This window comes from Dermacentor albipictus, chromosome 1, assembly GCF_038994185.2.
Source record: "Dermacentor albipictus isolate Rhodes 1998 colony chromosome 1, USDA_Dalb.pri_finalv2, whole genome shotgun sequence".
In the NCBI taxonomy this organism is placed as follows: domain Eukaryota; kingdom Metazoa; phylum Arthropoda; class Arachnida; order Ixodida; family Ixodidae; genus Dermacentor; species Dermacentor albipictus.
The window spans coordinates 506,832,110-506,857,078 of record NC_091821.1 but is presented as its reverse complement, the minus strand read 5'-3'; the positions used below and the strand labels follow the sequence as shown (position 1 = coordinate 506,857,078).

Sequence of the window (24,969 nt, the reverse complement as noted above, 5' to 3'; positions counted from 1 at the left end):
CGTTTCCCTTGATCCAGTACATAGCTACTGTAGAGTCAGTCCAGAGGATGGTAGCAACATTCTTCAGATCCAAGGCCTTGGTAAAGTAGTGGCATAGTCGTGCGCCAACAGGGGCTCCCATAAGCTCCAATTGGGGTAGTGAGAGACGTTTCAAAGGGGCCACTCTTGATTTGGCCATGACCAAGCTTACATTTATTAGTCCGAATGGAGACTTGGTCACGATATATGCGACAGCACCATAGGCCTTCGGGCTTGCGTCACAGAAAATATGCACCACTTTCTCCGTATCATCGTTTCTGAAGTCTGTCGCTATCAGTCTTGGAATAGACACTCCTTCAATGCATGGAAGCTCCTTACACCAGCAGTCCCACTCAGGCTTCAATGTTTCATGCAAGGGATCGTCCCAACCAATTCCCAACTCCCACAACATCTGGAACATTACCTTTATGCATAATGTTGGGAGAGCAATAAATCCAAAAGGGTCGAAAATTCTTGCAGAGACCTGCAGCACAAATCTCTTGTTGTCAGCTCTTGCGGAGAGGAAGTCGATGAGTGAGGTTAGGTTGTATTCAAAGTGGTCAGTCTGAACATTCCAACCAACTCCCAATACCTATGTAGCTGCAGCATGTCCAGCATCAGCGTTCGTTCTTTCCACATTGCCATTCTCTAAGAAGTTGATGAGTTCGTGGTCGTTTGACATCCACTCGTGTAGCCGCATCCATGCTTGAGACAATATATCTTTTGATTCCTGGCACAAGGCTCCCTTGTCAAGGCTGTCAACCCCAGTTACAAGGTCATCCATGTAAAGATGCTTGCGCAGGATACCCGCAGTCTCAGCATGCTGTTCCGGCAGACTTTCAAGATAATGTTGCAACATTGCAGCCAAGAAAAATGGGCTCGACATGACGCCGAATGGCATGCGAATCGTCCGATAGGTGACCACAGCTGGAAGTTCTTCACCTTTCTTTGGCGTCATAGCATACCAGAGGAACTGCACAGCATTCCGATCACCCTCTGACAGGGATATTTGGAGAAAGGCCTCTTCAATATCCGCAATGATGGCAATGTTGTAAGTGTGTTGATCAGCAGATCAATGAGCTCTGGGTTTAGGATTGGGCCACTTTCCAAGACATTGTTCAGTGAGAACCGATTTTTGGCACTTGATGCATCGAATACTACCCTAAGTTTTGTCATCTGGCTTTCGTGACGAACGACTGCTTGTTGTGGCATATAGTACACCGGACCTTCCGAAGTGCCATAATCCTTGCTGGCTGGCTCTGCATAGCCCTTTTATACGTAGTCTCTTATGCAGGCGTTGTATTCCCTAATCAACGAATCTCTTTTCAAGAGAAGCGTTGTCTGTGCTTTAATACGCCTTGCTGCGCACTCGTAGTTGTCGCCAAGCATGTAAACCATTGGATTCCAAGGGAACGACACCTTATAGCGGCCATTCCCAAAGTTGACGCTTTCTTTATAGTGCTGAAGGACCGTGTCTTGGTGACGAACTGGTCATGTTCCTAGATACCGATGTGCTCGAGCTCCAAGAAAGACTTTAGCTGTGCTGATGTTTTCTTGTCAATTTGTTCACTCACTCCTATCCACATCACGCCAGCAGCCGAGGAGCAGACTCCTGTTGACTTCCTTGTGCTGACCTGGCCCTGGACTGTCCATTCGAATACAGTCTCCACTGCCACCAATTTGGAGCTGAGACGCTTAGTGGATCCCATGACAATTACCCAGTAATGATCTGCGCCTATCAAAAGGTCAATATTTTCACTTTCGCCGCCCTGCAAGGCGTCTGCGACTTGGAAGTGAAGTCTTGAAAGTTGAAGTAGAACAGAATTTGATGGAGTAGCCATATCTGCACAGATGCAAAAAACTTCCAGCACTTCCCCTCGCAGCCTTTTTCTGTCGTACTGGCTTCTGAGCCACAGCTCCACACGACGTGTTTTTGTGCATGTTATGGCTAATTGGTCACCAAAGGCAAATATTTTAAGCTCCTCTTCCCCAAGTACCTTTAACTACAGCTTTTTGGATAGGTTGTGATGGATGAAAGTTCGCTGACTGCCACCATCGAGGAGAAGCCTGACATGTGTACATTCATGTGGACCCTCTGTCCAAGTTCGTGCTGTCTGTAGGAAAAACTGCTGCTCTCCAGCGCACATCAAGTTATCTCCCGTGCCCAATGAGGACTTCAACACCGTGACTTGCTCAATCACCAGTGACGAAGATGCATCCCCTTCATCAGTGTTGCGGTGTCTTCTAAAGTCAGGGTCGCACATTATCATTAAGTGTCTGCCGTTGCAAAGTGCACACCTGAGCCACTTAGCTTTATGGCATTCTCTTCACGCGTGCCGCCTTGTTGTGCAACGGAAACACCGATTGTCATGCTTCAGCACCTCCCTCTTATCCACCACAGACATTTTTGCATTACAGTTGCCGGTCTCATGGCCGTTCGAATTACAAAATAGACATATTGTGCTGTCCTTCATTGTGGTGTGCAAAGCCGCTGCAGTTGTTGCAATGTTGCTGTTGCGCCTTTCCTTTACCAATTCAGCACTGTTGTCTCTCGGTGCTTTGGCCCGCTGTATGATCTCCCGCGTCGCAACCTCTTTTCTAAAAAAAACGCAACAGCACCTCCAGCTCACTTCCCTCGTTTGTAGCCTCGTTTCTTCGTTGCTATTCCAGACGAAGGTCGGCAGGCATCGCTTTCTTTATTACGGTCAATAACAAAGTTCCATAAGTGCCGACACTCACGCCTAAAGGAGTGAGGCTGCGTACACCTATCTATACTTCGTCGACGAGGCTGTGCAGTTGACTGAGATTCCGTGAGTTGCGCACTGGCTTGATGTTAAGTAGCCGTGACATGTGGTCTTCTATAATTACTTCCTTTCTGCCGAAACTCTCCTTCAATAGCGAGAGAGCAACTTCGTAGTTGCCTTCCGACAAGTCAAGTCCTGCTACCGCAGCCGCTGCCTTTCCTGTCTGTTGAGGTACTTGAATTTGCCTATGTTTGAGAGCTTCTGGTTAGTGTTGATAGTCGACTCAAACTGATTCCAGAATCCTTGCCACTCTCGAAGATCTCCGTTGAATTTGTTGATTTCGGGCTTTGGCAGCTTTACAGTGGGGCATATTTGCGAATTGTTTGCACTAGATTCTCTTTTATCTGAGGAGTTAAGTGTGCGATCTGATGAAGCATTTGTGCAGCTAAAGTCGCGTAGCATGCATTGTACGTTTGTTTTCGCCAGGCTGATCTTTTCTCTGTACATTTCGGAGCATGCTACTTCCTCTTTGAAAGCTTCATCTTGAATGCCTTCTTCTATCTCCCGATCTAGCTCTTTCAGAGAGTGCTCTTTACGAGAAAGAAGATTTATCTTTTCTTCCAGCTCACCAATTGATGCGCTGTCATCCATGGCAGATACTTCGTTGAGCAGCTCGGTTGTAGATGTTTGCACCATAGCCGTTCTTCTCTTGATTCTGTCGATATCCATCTTTTGATGTCCCTATTCCCAGGTTTCGGCACCAAAATGTTGTGGAATCAGAGACGGAGAACTTTTAACTTATGGAAAAATGACAGACGTCTGTTCACTTCGAGCGCATCAAGAAGACTCATTTATTTTTTACTAGAAGGTACGGGAAAGGGGAGAGAGTAGAGAGAAAGGGAAAGTCACAATACACTGTGTTAAACAGGCTTTCTTGCACCCCAAACGTGCAAGCAACCCGCTCCAAACCTGAAAGGTACCACCGCACTGCCGGTCGCTGTTAGTAGAATGCACCCACCAGTAATTTGCACACAGTTTGAGGGGTGTCAAGTGTCCGGCGCTTCTGCCACAGCGATCTCAGCAGTGCCATTTTAGGTGGGGGAGTCCTCCTCGCCACATCGGTGGCGGCCCCCAGAGCGGGTGCTTTGGCTCCAGAATGGAGGATATACAACATGTATATTAACCCTGTCTGGTCTGTCCTCGGGCAAGGCCCGACAACGCAACACGGCCGTAGCAGTCCGCTGTCGAACATCGCCCGACAAGGGTGTTCGAAGGTTAAATTTCATGGTTTTTCTCCCTGCGATTCCCGTGCATTCTTTGTATACATGTTGCGTGATCTCTTGAGGGATAAGTGAACTTTGGTTATTGAAGTTTATTTCTTTTTGAATTACGGTGCAGCACAATGTTCAGCACGGCTTCTGGATCCCATAGCGTTCTCACATGAGTGCAGAACTGCACATAGGCGTGGTTTGCAGAGGAGCATGGCCACTTTTTCACCGAGTGTGTTTTACGGTGGTACATTTAGTGAAAGCGATGGTGACTTCAGTGAGGAAGAGAATTACGTGCCTCCATTAGATAGTGATGACAGTGATTCGACAGAAGCGAGTGACGAAGAGGATGACTGCAGTGGAGACATCACCTCTGTTGACACACAAGGGAACAGTGTGCAACCAAAATGCTGCAAATTGGAAAGTGCACACAGATAATGTGCCTGATTTCACTGAATTTCCCTTCACTGTCGTGAATGCAGGATCACAAGTAAGCGCTTACAATCTCATCTGTGAGCTGAATTACTTTCCGCTGTTTTTTACAGACGAGCTAATGGGCAATATTATGCACGAAACAAACCGCTATGTACATGAAAATATTTCGAGTGGTGGTGAGCTTCCAAAGGACTCAATTTGGAAGGACTGGGAAGACATGACCTCAACAGAATTCAAAGCTTCTTTCTTGCTTCATTCATTCATTCATTCATTCATTCATTCATTCATTCATTCATTCATTCATTCATTCATTCATTCATTCATTTATTTATACTGTAAGCCTCGACAGGCTCTCACAGGAGTGGGAAAGAGTTATTGGAGTAATTATAAACATGGCCTTGAATCTGAAACCAGAACGGAAGGAGTATTTAAGCCGAGATATTGTAAACAAGATGCCTTTTTTTCGCGCACGTTTTCTGCTGGTAAAGATTTCTGCAAATCTTTTGCATGCTGCACGTTGCCCCATGCCATGATGCCACTTCAGGTCAGCCGGTAACTCGTGTAAGCAAGATCAGGATGTCATGCATTACATCGACGTGAAATGCAGAGAGCATTTCAGAGCCGGCCCCAAAATTTGCATCAATGAGAGCACCGCTGGATTCAAGGGCAGTGTCTCGGTTCATATGCTATAATCTGCAAAAGCCAACCAAATGGGGCATGCATGTTTATGCACCTGCCAACTGCCAAACGGGGTACATTTCGGTAATTGGGCCCTACTACGGCAGTACAACAACTGACAGCCTCAGCCGCTCCGAGCTCCCCTTCACCTGCCGGATTGTTCTGCACCTGCTCCAGAAAGTGCAGCAAGCTACACCGGTGAGTGGCTACCACCTCAACACCGCCAGATTTTACACTTCGCCAATGCTTACCGAGGAGTTACTTCTACAGAGAGTATTATTGACTGGTACCGTGATGCCAAATCGCAAGCAAATGCCACGGCAGGTCAAGAAAAAGCTGAAGAAAGGCGAATTGGCAGCTTATAGAAAAGGAGACTCTTACATGGTGCTTGCTTGGTGAGACAAGCATCAAGTGATGATGCTTAGTTCCGCCCACAACGTATCTCTGAAAGAAGCTACAAGGACACAAGCAGGAGGAAAGAAAGTGACGATGAAGAAACCAGTGGTCATACGTCACTAACAGAAAACATGGGTACAGTTGACCATGCGGATCATTATTGTGCGAGCTACGCATCTTGTCGAAAGACAATGAAATGGTGGTAAAAGCTTTTTTTCTGGCTCCTAGAGGTTTCGATTGTCAATCGGTTTATTTTCAGGCGCACACACCTGCAGAATCAGGGCGAGAAAAAAACGGCAAGAAAGAACAGCGACACCTGCCGTACAGCCGCAACCTCATCCAACAGCTTGAGCCAAAAAGCGAGGCCCGTCTGCATGGAAGGAGTGCGAGGAAAGGCTACATAAGAGTAGCCATTTCATCTACAAGCTCCCAGGCCGAAGCAGCAGGGACTGTGCTGCTTGAAGTGATCGAAAAACAAAAGGAGGCAGAAGGGAAACAATGTTTTTCTGCAAAACCTGCAGTAACAACCCTGGCCTGCATCCAGGAGAATGATTTGAGCAATGTCACATGCTACTCAAATATCGGTAAAGGAGTTACCTGCAGAATGCAAGAGAAGAAATAAATACCCTGTGAGTTTTTCTTCCACAGTTTGTGTGTTTCTTCGTGGCGCCAGAAACTCCCAAAATAGTTTCGGACCAGGACAGTCGGAAAGTGGGTAAAAGTTTCGGACTGCAAAGGGTTAATCTTCAACACCAATCTTAAACTCTCTCTGTTAAAGTCCTCAATCATTTGTTGTAACTCATCTGCATTGTTGCTGAACAGAACAATATCATTGGCAAACCGAAGGTTGCTGAGGTATTCGCCGTCAATCCTTACTCCTAAGCCTTCCCAGTTTAATAGCTTGAATATTTCTTCCAGGCACGCAGTGAACAGCATTGGAGAGACTGTGTCTCCTTGTCTGATCCCTTTCTTTATAGGTATCTTCCTACTTGTGGAAAATTAAGGTAGCTGTAGAATCTTTGTAGATATTTTGCAGGATATTTATGTAAGTGGCCTGTACTCCTTGAATACGTAATGCGTCTATGACTGCTGGTACAGTAAAATTTCGTTAAACCATACCTGCTTAAAGAGTAGTTTCATTTTAAAAGTAGTAAAGTCATATCCCTGACTCAGTGGCCATTGAACATGTGTTTTGTATCCGCATAAACCATACCAGCTTATTGCAAACGTATCGGTTAACACACAATGTTTCCACTTTTTGTCATGCAAACACAGCAGTGCGTCGTCCCCATCGGGTGGTTCGGCAGAACAAGCCTTAGAGATCAGAACAACGGCCTCCAAGTGCCCTGTGCCTTTGTGCGTGAAGCCACATCAACATCAACATCATTTCGGCGCCATGCCAGAGAGCGTTGTGGCGTTGTGCATGCAAGAAAGGACTCACGTTATGCTGAAGCTCGGATAAAAAAGACGCCGGGTGCTCAGCATAGAAGAAATATTAGACATAGTTCATGCTATCGAACGTGACACAAAGAAGTTGGCACTGGCACGCGACAGATCTACTGTTGATGACGGTGTGTGGCATTTGGAATTCGAAGAAGGTGCTCAGCAGCACCACCGTGACCACGAAGAGATGTCGGCTACGAGGTTCGACTTTTCGCCATCGTTGCCTCTGTTGTTGCTGAAGTGTCGACTAGCGACAGTGATGAGAATGACACGGAAAGCGACAGCACAGGCGATTCAGGCCCGACAGTGGCAGAAGCTGCTCGTTACGTCAGCCTCATGAATGCAATCGTCGCGACAAGAACAGCAACCTCACAATGGAGCCCCGCGACTTCTGAAACGTTACCGTGCACGTGCACAGGGAGTATGCAACGCCAACGAAAAATCTGCCACGTGAGTGTTTGCCGAGGGGGCTGGCTGAAATGCTGGCTCGCAGCTTCAGTAAGTTTGAGGCCGCTGTCATCACTACTAGGCTGCCGCGGCATCAAACCAAAATAACATTTTTGTCGTGCGAAGTGAAAAAATACTGCATGTTGTTTTTTTCCCCTTTCATTGCACTCTCTTCGAGTTCCGTTTTTGACAGGTAAGTGGGCGATCTCATGCTATTTCGGTAAGCAGGCGTGCGATTGGAGATGGTTGTTTGGCGCGTTCGTCCCATGCCAAATTTCTTTCTCACTGATTTCAGGCTGCGTCAATTTCTTACAGCTTCTTCAGTCTTTCTCACGTTATAATTTCGAATATCGCTTATTTTTGCCTTGTTGATCAGTTTTGACAGCTCTGCAAATTCTACCTTATCTCTTGAGTTGGACACTTTCACTTTCATTCCTTGTCGTTTCTTTATAGGTGCTTTGTTACTTGGGAGAGCTTGCCTACTGGTTGTCTTGGTACCTTGCCTCCCACTTAATATGGCTGCCTCTGAAGCCAGCGTACTTACGGTTCCATTCATTACCTCTATGTCATCTTCATCTCTCTGTTCTAAGGCTGCATATTTGTTTACAAGCACCAGCCTGAATTTGTCTGCTTTTACCCTTACTGCCTCTAGGTTGACCAGTTTTTTTCTTGACCAATTTTACTCTTTTTCTCTTCAAATTGAGATGAATCCTAGCTCTCTCTAACCTATGATCACTGCACTTTACCCTACCTATCACTTCTATATCCTGCACTATGCTGGGATACGCAGAAAGTACAAAATCAATTTCATTTCTTGTTTCACCGTTAGGGCTTTTCCAGGTTCACTTTCTGTGGCTATGCTTATGAAGTACGTTCTTTATTTCTGAGAAATCCTTGGCGCACGCACACACACGCAGCCTGCGTTCCGTCCCGCCGCACCGCATGCGACTTGCTCCACCGATTACTTCACTCACTCAGTTCATTGTCGTGCGTTACCCGCATGCCGACCGCGCACACAAGCTTTTCATGTTCTCCCTCCCCACCAGACACCGTTGCCTACCGTCCCATGCCTGCTACTCTGCACAGTTGCATACCGTCTCGTGCCTGCAATGCCGTAGTTGCCAATTGCTTGTTCACCAGCCTACTTTTTCCCCACGTTTGCATTGAAGTCACCCATTACTACAGTATACTGAGTTTGCACTTTTCTACTCACCGAGTTAACATTTTCATAAAACTGATCTACTTCCTCATTATCGTGACTGGATGTTGGAGCATATACTTCTACTACTTTTAATCTACACCTCTTATTAAGTTTGATTACGACAACAGCTACCCTCTAATTATTGCTATAGAAGTCGTCAATGTTGCCCGCTAAGTGTTTATGGATTAGGAATCCTAGCCTGTATTGCTTCTTATCTGGGACGCCTCTATAGCAGAGGACATGGCTGTTATTCAGGAGTGTGTAAGCCTCACCAGTTCTTCTAATCTCACTAAGGCCAATGATATCCCAAACAATGTCTGACAGTTCCTCAAAGAGTCCTGCTAAGCTAGCCTCACTCGACAGAGTTCGGCTGTTAAAGGTCCACAGGGTCAGTTTCCATTGACGCCCAGTCCAGACCCAGAGATTCTTAGCACCCTCTGCTGCGTTACAGGTCTGACCACCACCTTGGTCAGGTGCTCCACAGCTGATGGATCTCAGGGCCATGGGTTAATTGTAGGTATCATCAGGGCGTAGTAGCCGACTACTGCACCAGAGAGGCCAATTTCTGTTCTGCTGAGGGACTGTCTTTGCTCAAGCTTAGTGGGCCTTCCTAATTTGGTTGTACCTGGATTAGTAGAGCCCCATCCACTCTCGGCATCTTTTTCCAGTGTCAGGCGTCACTCCAAGCCTGCAGATGTGCACTAGAGGAGGTCGAAGTCAAACACACCATCGTTAGATGTTAAAAAAAGAAAAAAAAGAGGAGGATTCTAACTTTTGACTATTGCAACCAAGCATTCGACATAGCTCAGTCAGATAATCCCGCAGGCAGCGAGGCTACCTTATAGCTGAAAAGTACAGTCCACAGGGCCCTATATGCTTAAGAGGCCCGTCGACTTATGTGCCCTCTGCGGGTTTCGCTGATCATCATAGGTTGCACGATATAGTGTCAATTCACAGTGGTCTCCACATCGTGTTTCCCAAATCTCACGCATGCATGAAGCCTTGAACATGCCTAGCTATACGTTATATTTTCTGGGAACTTGAACAGCGCTTAAAACTTGTGTGTAAAAGTAAGCAAAGGGAAAAGTTTCCTGCACTTACCGAGAAGCCCCAAGCCACGTATCGTCCGCTCGTTGTCTTGTCTGCCTGCCTCCCGTCATTCGAAACTTGCGTTCCCGGGTAAAAATTAAGAGTGGCTAGACGAGCCATACAGAACAATACAGCTATGAGCCTCCTGTACAACAGACGACTTTGACAGTTCCTCGACGACTTCGGGCTTTTTACAGCTTTGGACCATGCTTATACTAGAGCTAATGAGAAGGGAAAGATGGGGGGATACTGGCCCCGTAGTTTTCCAGGAATGCTGTGGGCCCACATGCTAGGAAGTCAGGAATGCTATGCCTCATTTAACCTACACTAGTGCCATCCTCGGTCAGTCAGACACAGTTTGTACATTTCACGTGTGGAAGCAGTAGACGACCACTGTACCGCCACGCTCATGATAGAATACGATTCCCGGGAATACAAACAAAAATATGCTAGAAGGAATAACTGCAAATGTAGATGAAAGGAATGGACGCAAATACGATCGTTCTGACTAGATGAAAATCTGTGTTAACTTTACAAGTGGTGGTGTCGGTACTTGCGTTTTGCTTATTCTTTGCGTGAATACTGTAAATACCTTCTCGTCACTTTTCTCTGTTCCTTTTGTGTGGAAATTTTGCATCATCTAAGAAAGCCCGTTTTTACAGCGCACCTCGTAAGTTGCTTCAGATAAATTCTTGAACATTGTAGTGATATGGAGTGTGCAGTGCTAACATTTATTCATGTATTAGGTTCCCCAAATACGTTTGCAAGATCTGTATAAGCTAGCTTCTATTTAAGTAGACTTATAAAGAGAGAATCGCGGCAAATGCAGTTGTTAAGAATTTTTAATAAATGCCAGATTACCCAGCGACCTGCAAAGAAGCTTCTAAGTAAACACTTGCCAACAAGACCACTTCTCAAGGCCCTTAAGTTGTCCACCGGGTTCCTAAATGTGGCACTATATCTCGCTGTGCAAGAATCTGCACTCAAAGGTCACGTAGCCTTGGTTCTGCTGCATAGATCTACTAAAACAGAGTACAGGTACTTAATTTACCTACAGTGGGCCAGTCATCAAAACAGCCTTCTCACATAAATGATGAAGATCTGGATTTGCTATTAGTGTCTACTTCTAATCACTTATCTTGTTTATCATCTCCTCAAAGAAGCCTTAATTACTATGGCGTTCCATAGCTGGTAAGCATGTTGCCTGCTGGCATGGACTGGAGGTCCGCGCCATTCCCACATTGGCGCCCGTAATGTGGGGCCTGATCATGGGAAAGGTGGGCCGTGCCCATTCCAGAGCCAGTAGCAAAGCCTGCCTGACCTGGTGCATGACCATCTCCACGATGCGAGCTGGAGCTCTGACGTTCACTGAGGAGCGTTTCCGCCGGCTTCTCCTCTGTCATCGTCATCGGATCTGGTATAGGACATGGGGGCGGAGCGGTCTCCTACGCGGTGCTGAAGCTCCCGGTGCCACCGTTGGAGAAGGGACCCGCCGGCGCGGTTACTGCATCAATGTGATGCAGTATGCGCAGCTCCAAACCCGGCGGCGCGGCTGCGCCCAGCAACTTGGAGACGTCAGAGAAGATGACGGCTGGATCGTTGATGGTAAGGGAGCCGCCAAGGTGCGCAAAGGCATGCTGGCAAAGAAAACAGCTCGGAGGAACCACTCATCAGGTAGCGAAGCTGAGAACAAGAGCAGCGCATTGGCCTCGTCCGAGCCTGAGGAGGACAAAGTCTCGGATTCTGGCAGCGCTTCCTCAGCACCGGCTGGCAGCAGCGGCAGCGAAGATGATGATGATGACGATTCTGAAGAGGAGTTCAACGATGGCAACAACGAGAACCTCATGGGCGCTTGGGGTCAGTTGCCAACAGTATTGGAAGTGGCACTGTTTGAGCGACAATCACCATTTTCTCCGATCTTCCCTCCTGTTAACTGCATGGTGTGGTGCCTTGTGGTCTCTCTGCGGTGGAATGGCAGCGAGCGAGTGGCTGCTACTTCCGCCAACCTGCTGTGTGCGCTCGTCAGAACAAGGTCGAGGAGGAAAACCTGACCAGGTGTGCCTGCAGGAGTGGTTTAGGGCCTCCTGGTTCCTGCCATCACCTAAGCCACCACCTAGGCTGCTCAATCTTTGCAAAGCGTACATCCGGGAAGCCAGCCAGGTTTAGTGCCTTCGGATTCCTGGAAGACCTTGGTGACTCGGACGTTGCCTGCTCTGCCAATCCTCATTTGGTGAAGCTGCAAGGTTTGCCCGCTGCCGGTGTTGCACTGCTGTTGCTGGAAACTGCTGTGGGCCAGTGCCCTCATCGCTTTCGCAGAGGGAAGGACAGTATGGGAACTCTGGCATCGGAGCCAGCAGTAGAAGTGAAGGACAAAGCGACTCATGAGCGCGAGCGGTAGTTCGAGGCTTGGCTGGGCACTCTTGGGTGCGGCCAGCCAGGACTGGGGCCTGCTGGTGTGGGCTGAGGGACCGCACCATTCCCACAACTTTGAACAGTTCTCAAGAACATGTTTTGAGGCAATGTCATGCACATTGGGAGGGTAAGGGGGCAAGGAAGTTGATTATAAGACTGAGTGTAGGTCTCACCTAGTTTGTTTTTCATCATGCACAGAAACAGGACAAAAGCAGGGCCACTAACACCTAATTATACTCTGAAAATAATATCATCTTATCAGTAAGACTAACTAGCGTTTAAGGCCTGCTAACTGGGACGAAAAATATGCAAGTTGCTTTTTACATGAAGTGACTGACAGCATGCTCACGCAAGCCATGCCGTTCTGGTCACTGACAAAGGCTTGGCATACTACTTGAGTGCACTGATTGCAGTAGCACTTTTTCACTGCCGCCTTAAAAAGTAAAGGATAACAACACCCACCTATACCACAATGCACAGTAGAATTTCGGTGATGATATCATGCATGATACAAATTTAGGAATGATATGAGTTCTAAATGCGTCAGCATTTACATGCTTACCCAACGAGAAAAATATTGGTCCGTCCATTCCGTAGGACAATCGTTCATGAAGCTCTACACACAAGCCGCACCCTGCCCTTTCCGCAGATTGCTTTAAAGATATTGGCCCAAGCATCTCTCTTCAATGGGAAGCGGTGAAAACACAATGCGCGAAGCTATCAGCAGTCGGCACTTTTTGTCAGCATTGCAGACCGGTTTCAAGGTACGGACTGCGTGGTGGTGCCATGCGAAGCTGCTGCCTGAGCACGTTTGTTGATGGTTTGTCATGGTTCGACATGGATGGATAAGGAGCTAAAGAGCGATAACAACTTATAATGATTGGAACGTATCAGCACACTTGGTGCCACCACCTGCAGTACTTTGCTTGCACCATCAATGCTCCTTGTTCTGCCACCCGTGCCAGTTTGTGTCACCACACTGCTGTCGTTTGTAGTGGCCACATCTAATTTCATAGCATTGATATAGTTGAAATCGGCGGGGAATGAAAAAAAAAATTCCCTTTTGCGAGAATTTCTTTGTTGCGAAGCGAGACAGCACAGTTAGGTAATGTGTTGCAAAATAAAAATTTACTGCCAAAATTCTGCTAGCCTACTCTGGTAAGCTTGCAAGCATACAGAACCGCATTGCCAACAGTACAAATTGCACCACATGCATCAATCAGCAGTGGCAGCACTGCCATGGAGCAGTATTCTCAGTCAATGGCTTTTGGAGATATAATCACTTCTGCGAAATTTTGCATAACTCGGCACCGGACACAGAGCCACAGTGCTCAACGCATGCAGCAGCATTTCTCCAGCGTATGCTATTGCCCACGTCTGGTGCCAAGTGTGAAAGTGATCTTATCTCGTATATCCGAAGGCAGTCGATCGAGATTACGGTCCCTTGGTGGAAATCTACGTCTGGCACCAAATTCGCATGCGATGCCTGTCGTGTGGCACCAAAACTAGCGTTTGTGAAGCAAAGAATGCGTATTGCCGGACGATCGCTCAATCACGGCCTGATGCATGGCACTCCATGCTGTGGCCGCCATCTCAAGTGTCATAAACAATTCCACGACGGTGGGGCGTGCACATCACAGCTTTTGCAGCATTTTTCTTGAGGCGTACATTACGCACTGCACTAGGTAAGCAAAAACCGTCGTCACATGCCAGTAGCAACATGTTGCTGCTTCAAACGGGCGGTCAACAACAGGGCGTCTACCAAGTTGACATTTCGAAATTCCCTGACTTTTCCAGGTTTTCCCTGAGTGCCTCTGTAATATTGCCCGAGTGACAAAGAACTTTCTTTTATGTCAAGATGGGCTCCCTACATCATGTCGCTCAATCGTGTTGCTCTCTGTAAGCATATTAAAAAATTAAAAACAACTTAATCCAGTTTGAATAGTAAGGGGAAGTGTTTATTTTATTCCAAAAGGAAACAGAAGGGAGGGATTAGTAAAATGCACAGCGAATAAAATATCTTCGAAAGAAATAGTAAAACCTATTGCAAATTGAGTCGAACATTCTCAAGTACGAATAAAAAAGAGATGCATGCAGAATAGTTTCGAATATGAGCTATTTCTATCAAATGATAGCAAGCTGATTGGTATGAGGCCCGAACATTATCACAAGTGAGGTTCTCTCGCAGCAGCTGGTAAGTCAACCTCAGCGGTCCAGACGTTACTCTCAGCCTGCACACAACGCCTCAGTGTTGCGTTTCACTGTTTTAAAGAGTTTACTTTTTTTTCTTGGTTGAGGGACACCTGCATCTCGGTGTCAGTCAACGCTTTGCTTTTAGAGTGGAAGCTCCTCCAAAAAAGCGGCGGCATGCTTCCTTTCCAGTTCATTTCTGAATGCGTAGGTTCTTTGTCTTCTTGTTCTCCTTCAGATGCACGTTCGCCACGCGGACTATTTGAAGCGTCCTCTTGGACAGTTGTACAGTCAGTGTCCAATTTTTCGGACTCCCTAGGAGCCACGAAAACGTCTGAAAAAAATGAATGCATGTCTTTTACAGCCCTTAAGGGCTCAAATCGCCACAGGCACGCCCGAAGAAGCTCTGAAGGCTTGCCAGCACACTTATTAGGCATATCAGTGCTCGTACTGGGGCGGGAGATGATGGGTGCACGCGTGTATAATTAAGGAATACATACTGTGTCCCGTGACAGTTGCCCCTTCCCACACTTGTTATGCTTCACAGCGTACCATTTCTGTAATGAGGTGAAGCTCACTTTCGGGAACCGGCATTATGCAACGCGCCGTGCTCTCCGAACATCGAAGTCAATCGTAATGATCACAAAGGCGGTGTCGGTGCCATTGCTGACAGCGGCGAATTCATTCAATTAAAAACACAGCACAGAACTGCAAGAACTTTAATACCGAACCTCGAAGCAGCTAGGCCTAGCATGGCCGCGGTGGTGACTACAGCTGCCAGCGCATCTGCGTGCGAGTGCGCCGGTTCGAGGCGGCGAGGTTATCAGACGGCGGTAGTGGTTTTGATGAATGCCGTTTCGGACCTGAGGTCACAGCAAAAAGTCCGGAAAATCGGACGGTGAAGGGATCTTGCGTCCGAAATTTCAGACGTTCTGATACATTGACCCCATGGGGTACACAGTGGTGCCGCGTAGCCGTCCGAATTATCTGGTGTCCGGAAAGTCGCTCGTTGACTGTACTCTGGCAATTCCTCCAGCCGAGGATATGGCATCAAAGACCATTCGTTACGATTGCTCTGTTACTCGGGCCAGCATTACCGCAACTTTCGTTTCCTTTCAATAAAATTACAGCAGATTTTCCCTGATAGAAGCACAAATTCCCTGAGTATTCCCTGAGTTTTTCCAGACTACTCAAAATCCCTGAGAATTCCCGGTTTTCCCGGTTGGTAGACACCCTGAACAAACAAGATCACAGCCATAACATGTTTTCAGCACACACAATCACTTCTGGTGTTTCATCGTTTTTGTAAACAAACATGCGAGTACCCATGCAAGTGTAATGTGGTGGTATTTTACGATATTTTAATGCAAAGAAATCACATTTGAGCACATTTTGAAGCCTGGTAGCCTTGTGCAAGTAAGTAATATATGGGATTACGTACCGGCAAACTTAGTTGATGCGGGATTGTAGTACAGCGACATTTCATTGTCGAGAGGTACGAAATGCACTTAATCCTATGGCCGCCGTTCACGAGAGATAAGAAAATATATTGTTGTCGTAAGAAAATTGTAGTCGTGGAATTTGGTTATCGCAGGTTTCGACTGTAATGTCACCGGGCTGCGTGGAGCGAGTGGCACAATGGTTACGCGCACTTAGACAACTCCCAGAGGAGTTCCTGTGGACGTTTATCAAAAGTCCAGACCCATTAGCTTACAACATCCTAAATTCTAAATGTTCCGAACCGCTTTTTGAGGCACGGCCAATTATATGAACCATTGAGCCACCGACAATCCCCAGCAGAGCCAGTGAGGAGGCCCCGCCCATACTGGAAGTGCCAGAGAAAGGCTGTTGTTAGGCCAGGAGATAGGCCACGTCAATCCACCGGTCGCATTTGTGTTGTCAGATTGACGGATGTCACTCCATCTTGACTACATGTTCGTGTGTTGCCCCCCCCCCCCCCGCCCTCAAAAAAAAAAAAAGCATGAAAGCTTTTGCTTTGAGCAGTGTGTCACATAACTTGTCGCCTGTTTTCAAACACCTTGCAACTTTATAAGGAGCCGGCAATCACATGCGATTAAGTACTGTCATGTCAGCAAGATCTGTGGCATTCGCTTCCATGGGTAGCCTTATCTTTGTATTCCATGGCTTCCATCATTTCTGGCACTCGATGACAATTTGAAACTCTCTAACTTTGCACCTGTGAGATTGCACGATACAAAGTAGCTTCGCCAATGCAAAGAAAAGTGAGCAGATTCCCTTATCTTGTACAAATCAGGTCCTTATTACCATCAGGCAGCAGTTAGGACGCAGCGACGATTTTCCTCTTCCTGCTCACTTTTGTTGTTTTTTTTTATGCATGGAGAAATACAGCGCTACAGCTATCTGAATCTCCAATCTCTCGTGTTTACAATACCAAGATGGAAGTGCTGCAACAATAGAAAAAAAGGTAAGAAAAAAAATTTTACATTTTACTGGGGTTTTACATGTCAAAACCACAATTCGATTATGAGGCATGCCGTAGTGGGGGGACTCCAGATTATATTCAGCCACCTGAGGTTAATGTGCACCCAAGGCACAGTACACGGGTGTTTCTGCGTCAATGGAAATCAGTGGTGCAATAGCACTTCCCAAAGCCCGATTTTCTTCCCAATTTTGATGAAACACGCTAAGAAGTGCAATTTTTTAAATTATGCTACATATTTCTTCTAAGTATTTCGCCATGAGATGAAAGAAGGTCTCAGAACTGCGAGAAAACGAAATAGAAAAAAACTCATGTAGTAACTCCTCTGGTAGTTGTCTAAGTATGCATAAGCATTATGCCACTTGCTCTCTACACGCAGCTCAATGTCATTATCAATGTTATGGAACTTGATCCGACCAGTATAAACAGTTATCAACCCTCATCGGTCGTTCGCTTATTATGTTTGACAGCGAATTAAAAAAGGCACGTTTAATTAAGATAGAGTTCATTACGGCAATTGAACCCACTGCCATTGGCGTTAAAGGACAACTACAATGGAATTATTAACCATGTAAAAAACCCTGTTTCAGATAATTTAGACATACAGTAGCCTCTGTGGAAATTTTTAAGACTGAAGTGCGAGTGGTTGCTTCACAACACGCTCACAAAAATTGATGTTTTTCATGCCGAAACTGGAATAAAAAAAAAATGCTGCATTACCAGTCACAGGAAGTGGCGTACTTTGTAGACTGTACAGAACCAGTGCCCGGTTCACCTGCTTCCCTTGCTTGTATACCGTTTCAGTGTATCAGCGAACAGGTACCGCATGTCTGCTAGCCGCAAAGTTAATACAGTAAAACCTCGTTAATTCGAAGTCATCAAGATGGCAAAACATTTTCAAATTAACTGAACACACAAAAATATGCAACCCAGGTAAAAAATTTTGCTGCGGGAATGCGCTACCTTTATTCTGCAATCTTTGGATTACTTAATGTAATCAGCGATGCAGGTTCGCCACGTCCTGTAGTTCATGACTCCAAGGGTCATGTTTTCTAGTTGGCCCACTACGTGCAGCATTTGCGAATTTCCACCGTGGCACTCGACAAAACTGCGGACAACATTCAGCGATTCGATAAATTCGCCGAGAGCAGGTGCTCGAGAGGGCTCGTTAGCGTCGTTGTCGTCGTCGCTGTCATCGCACATGGTCACATCAGCGTTAGCTTTACTTTCCAAATCTGAGTAGCATGTTTGTTGATCATTTTCGAAGTTCAGATACTCGACGAAGCTAACTGCACCGAATTCGCTATCCTCTGCGCCGAGTGCATTGATGCGGTCGCAATACTCGGCTCCTTCTTCGTCAAGTGCACATGAATAGTCAGCATCAGCATCGATGGTGCTTTCCTTCGAGAAGCCAGCGTGTTCAAAACACCGCATGATCGAAGTGGGTTCCAGTTGCTTACATGTATACACAATAAGACATATGGCCTCGAGGAGGTCGATGGAGTGCTCCTTGCCATTGTAGTAGCAAAGGGGCATGCGTTTGAGCAGGTGGTGGTGGTAAATGTTCCTCGTATGGCGAATGACGCCTTGGTCCATTGGCTGCGAGATCGATGTGGTGTTCGGAGGAAGAAATACCATCCTGATAGCTTTCAGGTGTGGGATGTCACCATGCACCGGGCAATTATCAACAACGAAAAGTACATTGCTGCCTGTGGCCGTAAACTTGCGGTCAAGCTGCCGAACGTAATCTTCAAATATTGCGCCTTTGACCCAGGCTTCCTTGTTGTACCGGTAGATAAGCTCATCCCTTGGTGGCAGCCATGCATCTTTAAAGCAGCGAGGCTTCCCACTCTTTCCAACTACAAGTAGTGGCAGCTAGTGTTTACTGCACATGTTTGCGCCAAACAGAACAGCAATTCTTTCCTTGCCTTGCTTTCGGCCCTTGACTTCGGTGTCCTTCGCTGCGAACGTTTTTGTGGGCAGCATCTTGAAAAAAAGGGCTGCCTTATCAAGGTTGTGCACATCGTCTGCCCCGTACTAAGCAACGAAGCCAACGTGTGTTTCTTCCAGTCGTCGATGACGCTCTCGTTTGAGCTGCCTCTCACACCACAGATGGCTATGAAGGTCAAATTATTTTTCTCTTTAATACGGCTGAACCATCCATTGCTACACTTGAACTCTTGATGCCCAAGTTGTAGAGCAAAGTCGTTGGCCTTCTCCCGCAGTATCAGAAGAACTTCGCATTGGCCTAGTTGGTACTTAGTGCACATGATATGACCGCAAATAAGACGGGGACAGAGGGAGAAAACACATAAACAGCACGGGCGGTTGAAAGTTACCGCCCATGCTGTTTATGTGTTTTCTCCCTCTGTCCCTGTCTTATCTGCGGTCATATCATGTGCTCCCGCAGTATCGTTCCATTGATGGGAAGGTGGGCTGTGTTTGCTTTCTGCAGCCAGCGAGGCAAAGCTGGTTCCACATCTTGGTATGTGGGAGTCCGTACTCGCGACCGCTACGAAGAATATGTCTTGCTGTAGACCTCCAGTACTTTTGACTTGTTCTTCAATATTGTGGACAACGTCGAGAGGAGCACACTGTGCCTTTCAGCCAACTCTGTCTTGGAACACGTGTTCTTACCCACTTCTTGAATCAAGCAGAACTTCTGCTGCAGCGTTAGTCTTATACTTTGGCATCTTCGCTCACTGGCACTTCTGCACAGCTAAGAAAAGAAAAATAAAAGAACACCACACTAGCTGCAACACCCCTAACCACCGTACCTAAAAAAACGGCGCAGACCGGCGTTGCGCGCACACATGTCGCTGCAGGCACGGAGAGAGAATGGGTGAATGACAGCCAGTGACAGGGGCACGGAACACGCGCTGACGATGCGACCGCTGCGACTACGAGGAGCGTGCAGAGTGGGGGATGAGAGCACCTGACAAAAACCGGTATGCCCGCTGCGTTGCAGTAAAGCACGTCTTCTCCTCTACATGCACGCGTTTCAAGCGAGCGTACCATGAACTGATTTTTGTGCTAGCAGTACCACGGGTCGGGTGCTTCATCTATAAATAATTGTGATTGCTATGTGGTGTCGCCTCCCGGCTCCGAATGGCCGTCGTTTCGTCAGGTTTGCGGTGAAATGGGGATCGGGAATTGCCGCATAGCACCTTAAATCTTCTAATTAACCGGGTTGGCCTAGGCTGCCGGTTCAAATTATCCGGTCAAATTTCCATTGGAAAATATGGAACCGCAGAAAACCTTCAAATTATTTAGGATTTCGAATTAACTGAGTTTGAATTAATGAGCTTTTACTGTATTCTACTTTGCTAGCTGCTTCATGCACTGTGCTAACGATGTTGGCACCCACAATGTTCTTTTAGTGCAAAGTATTCTCAGGGTCCAGGCGGTTTTCTCTATCTGGCTGTCTACGTTGAACAGCAGGGCCTCCATGCGTTCTGCCTCCACTTGAAGAAGAACGCATTTGGGTGGCCAAGCTAAAGGTGCAGATATAGTTCGGCGTAACACGGACGTGATCCACACATGGCACAGTTAGGCTACATCAGCGGAAATTGGACACTTTTCAGTCAAGTGTGGCTGGTGCGGGAATAGAATATGTCCTCTCGCATGCTGGAGCCAATGGAACAGGCTGCATCACGTGCTAGCTTGCCTCACCAGCAGCATACTGGACCGTTTGGATTCACTCAAGCGAGCATGCTGCATTTGTATCTTCGACAACAAAACTCTCACTCGCCATGCTGCTGTGCCGGTCCCATTTAAAGCACAGGGTAAAATTTTAGCCCACATCTTAGCATCTCCAGCATGAAGTATCCGACTTCACTGGCAGCTGCCTGACATGCTAAAAATGCCGGAGTCATCAACCGATCAGACAAGTACTGCCACCTATAGAAAAAAGTGATAACTAGCTGAGGCTCAGCACAAGCGGGCTAGAAGGGCTCAGTGCTAAGTGCACGTAAACTTACGGCCAGACAGGCCAGACTGCGGCTGTGATAAAGCTTTGCCTATTTCACTCTGGCGGCATTGCATTCCTCTATGGCTTGCTGCCACATCTGCACCATGGCCGTTGCATCGCGTTCTCCTTTGAAACAAATGCAGCATGTGGTTCCTGCTCGTTTCTGGAGCTGTGTCAGAAGGACATTCGTCTGTCACTTCAACGCGCCCGATGTAGAGATGCACGAAATTTCCCGAAGATGATGTGCTACCGGAAATGATCGCTAGCGAATATCACTCCTGAATACAACGTAGCTTTGGTTTTTGTGCGCCATTGCGGCTTATAGTAATTACAGTCACCCCGAGAAAGCATTCGCCAAGCAGACCTTGATGGATAAGTGTCCATGCTGTTGAAATGTAGCTTGTGCGGCTTCGTGAACTGCAGTTTACGTGCTTTGTGCACGTTGGCTGGTCCGCGTCGCATTTGCCTGCTGCACCACAGTGCACGCTTTTGCTCTGAAAGCTGTGACAGGAAAGATGTATTCGGCCTTCGTCTAGTCAGCATTGTGTACTGTACAGCCATCGCTCATGCTCGAGTATGTATTCGAGCACTCGATGGCCCCGCAACGCATCAGCACTCTTGCAACACCTCAAATGACGAGTGCAACAGGGAGTACGCATGCCGAGAGAGGCGCCTGTTAATTCACAAATGATGAGAGAGCAATGCACCTTGCTGCCTAGGCACAACATATCGCAACCGAGAGATCAACAGTTGTATACGGTTTTTCAATGTTTGCTATATCCGCATCGCTACCGCTTTGCCACCAGGTGCACACATTGTCTGCTTAGGCGTTATTTAATAGCTGCTAATAAGAAAATCAGGCGACTACCAGCCACAACTTTGCCTAGATTGCCTTGAGAGCATACGCTAAGCATTTATAGTCAATTTAGCCTAAGTGAAATTTCGTTGCAGTTGGCCTTTAATTAATGTGAAGTTACTGTATTTACCACATAATGATAACCTTTCAAAAAAATTGACGCAAATTCAGGGGCATGATCATTACGTGGGTTAAATTTTCTGCGAAAATTCTTTTTCTTTTTCATCCCGCATTTGCTGCGGGATGACAACAGGTCAGCAAGCAGGCGGCTGCCGCTGTAACAGTGCGGGAGACCAAAACAAAAATGGCGGCCGGCTGAGCAAGCCAAACGCATCGAACACGATTTTTTTTCTTCTTAAGAGTACATTACATGCATTGAAACAGTTTCTTCTGTATCTGTAATGGATAATATCGTTAGTATCGGCAAGCTTGCGGCAATAACGTAGCCATGTCCACTTCGAGGAGACAAACAGAGATGGGTGTGCTTAGCTGCCAGTGACATAGGAACAAATGGCAGGCATGCTGCAAAAACTACGGCATTTGTCTTCACTACAATTCTAATACAGCACGTTTTCACTAAGGGTTGACGAATATTTTAGCTGTGTTACAAGTGTCGGTGTATGAACAGGGCACACTTCTAACGTATCAACGTAAACACGGCTACTATCGTTGCTGCATGCGATTTGTTGCGTGCCCACGAGTGCATACGAGAGAAATCAAAAGGTGCCGTTTTGTTGTTGTTGTTGTTGACCACAACAATTATAAAACCTACAAATAATAAAGCCAAGGCAAGTTTGGTAGCAGATTTTTTTTTTTTTTATGGAAGTGTGGAAAGTGACGAAAGAAATGAAATGGGGCATCTGCTTAAGGACCTGTTTGGTGCGTGCATACTGCTTCGTATGTCTTGAAGAGTCGTTCGTGTAGCATTCGACAGATGGTAAGCGTGATCTTCATTAGCTAGACTTTACACGCGACATATCGCTGCGGCAAGTTCGGGGTGCAATGATTACGCGGGAAAGAAAAAAAAATCAAATTTGGCAACATAATTCAGAGGTGCACTCATTAAGCGAGTGCAATCATTATGCAATACAGCAATTAGCCACAATTAATTAAGGCACTCGAACCCTTGACCTTTGGTGCAAGTCGAATCCATGACTTTTGGTGTTAATTAAGGTGAATTAGGGTTAATTTAGCGAAGCTGTTGCGAAGCCACCACTATATTTGCTAAGGGGGGTATGCAATGCTTTATACAGCTCATTTTGAGCTTGTTCTTATTGAAACATATGCTGTTCTTTATGTTGTATGACTGACTTCAATGACTGCATGCACTGTTCGCTTCACTTTGCTGAGCGCTTGTAGCCTCTGTCTTATGCATGTATGAGCCGTTGCTTAAAGGGGTATGAGACATTCATTGTCTTATGTGGCAGACAAATTTCTCGTTGGGTAGGCATAGAAATGCTCACGCATATAAAATTTTGAGAAAGCAAGGCAATTCATTGTCACGTCCACCATTAATTTCCCTATATTTTTTTCATTGTTTGGTGATAAGAATTTCAGGCGATACAAATATTTGCGCTGTCTAGAGAGACTCGCATGATTGAGATTCTACTGTATTGCCCATTTGCTGCCCCGTTTCGCTCTCAAACGGTTGGCATGCTCGCAAAGCCTGTCATGCAGCATCCCCCTTGGATGACCTGTCACAAGAAAGTTGTACTTGAACGATGCCCATGTTGCACTCTGTGAATTGGTTTGGATATACCTTTCTTTGCCACCAACAATTGTCCCTGATCATTCTCAACACAGTGCGGCATTACCTTGAACAATGCACTTGCAGCACAATTTTTGAGTAAGTGGAAAACCTTAGGTTGGTAAGGCGAAACAGATGTCTGTTTGCCCTACTGTTGGCCATGGGCAACTCTGTCAGCAGATGCTCTGCTAGCGGACAGAACAATTCCTGTGCATTTTTTCGAGAGCTCCTTGGCTCTAAAGCCTTGTTGCCAAAGGAGACATAGGAGGGCTTCATGGCCGTGAGCTGCCTCCTGAAATCATAGCACCAGTTGTTTAAGCGAAACAATAGAGTGCTGAGCACGTATTAATTTGCCCCTCTGGCAAGTGTACAATCACCCGGCTTTGCAGCAGATGTCCTGTGGTTGGTGGCACCTTTCTAGACACTCGTGCAAAGCAATGAATTAGCTTGAGCCAACACTTACAATTAGAGTGCCAACAAAGTGAGAGCATGACAAAGCCATGCACACATTCAGTTCCTGCCGCTGGGTAATGCTGCACTGGGTAACACTGGTGTAGTATTACCCAGCACTGTGATAATAATTAAATGGGTAATATAGCAATGGGTAACACTGGTGAACAACAAAGAGTGCCTACCTTGGCTAGCCCGTCAAAAAGCGTCTGCACGAGGCCCAGGTTAGTGGCCACCAGGCCGGGCAGCTTGCGGCTCAGGTGGCCAATGGCAGAACATGCCAGCACTCGCAGACGGGGCTCCTGCACAACCATACCTGCATCACAGGGGCTCCAGCTGGCTTCAGCAACAGAAATCTGTGCATCAGCTGACACTTTGCACTTAAACAAGAAACGGCATGCACATATGCTATAATCGAACACCCGACACAAGCTCAACATCTAAAGAAATGTGCAGATCCCACACACATGACCAAGTTGGACACAGTTTCACTGGGTAACATCTAACTCAACATTTGGTGCTTGAACATACGGATCCCCCATCATGACGATGGAATGACAACAGCAAGATGATGATGACATGACAACAATGGGATGACAATGGAATGACGACGATGGAATGACAAAGAAGGAACGTCAACAACAGAATGACGATGATGGTATAACAACGAAAGAAGGACTACATTGTTATGATGGCAAGATGACAATGGGATGACAACATTAATGTGATGATAATGGCGCGATGACAAAATGACTACACAATGACAATCAAGGTGGTGAGACTGTGATGGTGGCATGAGAGTGAAGGAATGATCACAGTGTAATGCATGCGATGAAATGATGCCAATAGAATGGTAATGATGATGATGCTGACATGTTTGTGTTGGAGCTCAAGTCCGTGCTTACGTACATCCCTTGCTGCCTTTGTTTACATTATATCCAGTGCCAGTTTACACTATGCCTGATACAGCCCAGTCGTGCACAACAGCAGGCAGTAGCCAGCACCCGCGAAGTGGGTAGAGGAGGTGAAGAAAGCATCACTTTAAAAAAGAAAGGTTCAACCAAGTGCCAATGCTAAGGAAGACAAGGTCACGTACATGGTGGGTGAAATTATCGATGATTAAATATGGATTATGCAGCCACGATATGATTCACGCATTTGAGA

The 24,969-nt window shown here is 46.6% G+C and overlaps 1 protein-coding gene across 2 annotated transcripts in view; it reads right to left on the bottom strand.

Moving 5' to 3' along the window:
* Window positions 1-24,969, bottom strand: part of LOC135907568 (proteasome adapter and scaffold protein ECM29) — a 505,292-nt gene that overhangs the window by 326,929 nt on the left and 153,394 nt on the right. For both annotated transcript variants that reach the window (XM_065439250.1, XM_065439249.1), the window contains exon 10: window positions 23,991-24,107. In XM_065439250.1, the coding sequence (XP_065295322.1) occupies window positions 23,991-24,107 (117 nt within the window). The remainder of the gene's footprint in view (window positions 1-23,990; window positions 24,108-24,969) is intronic.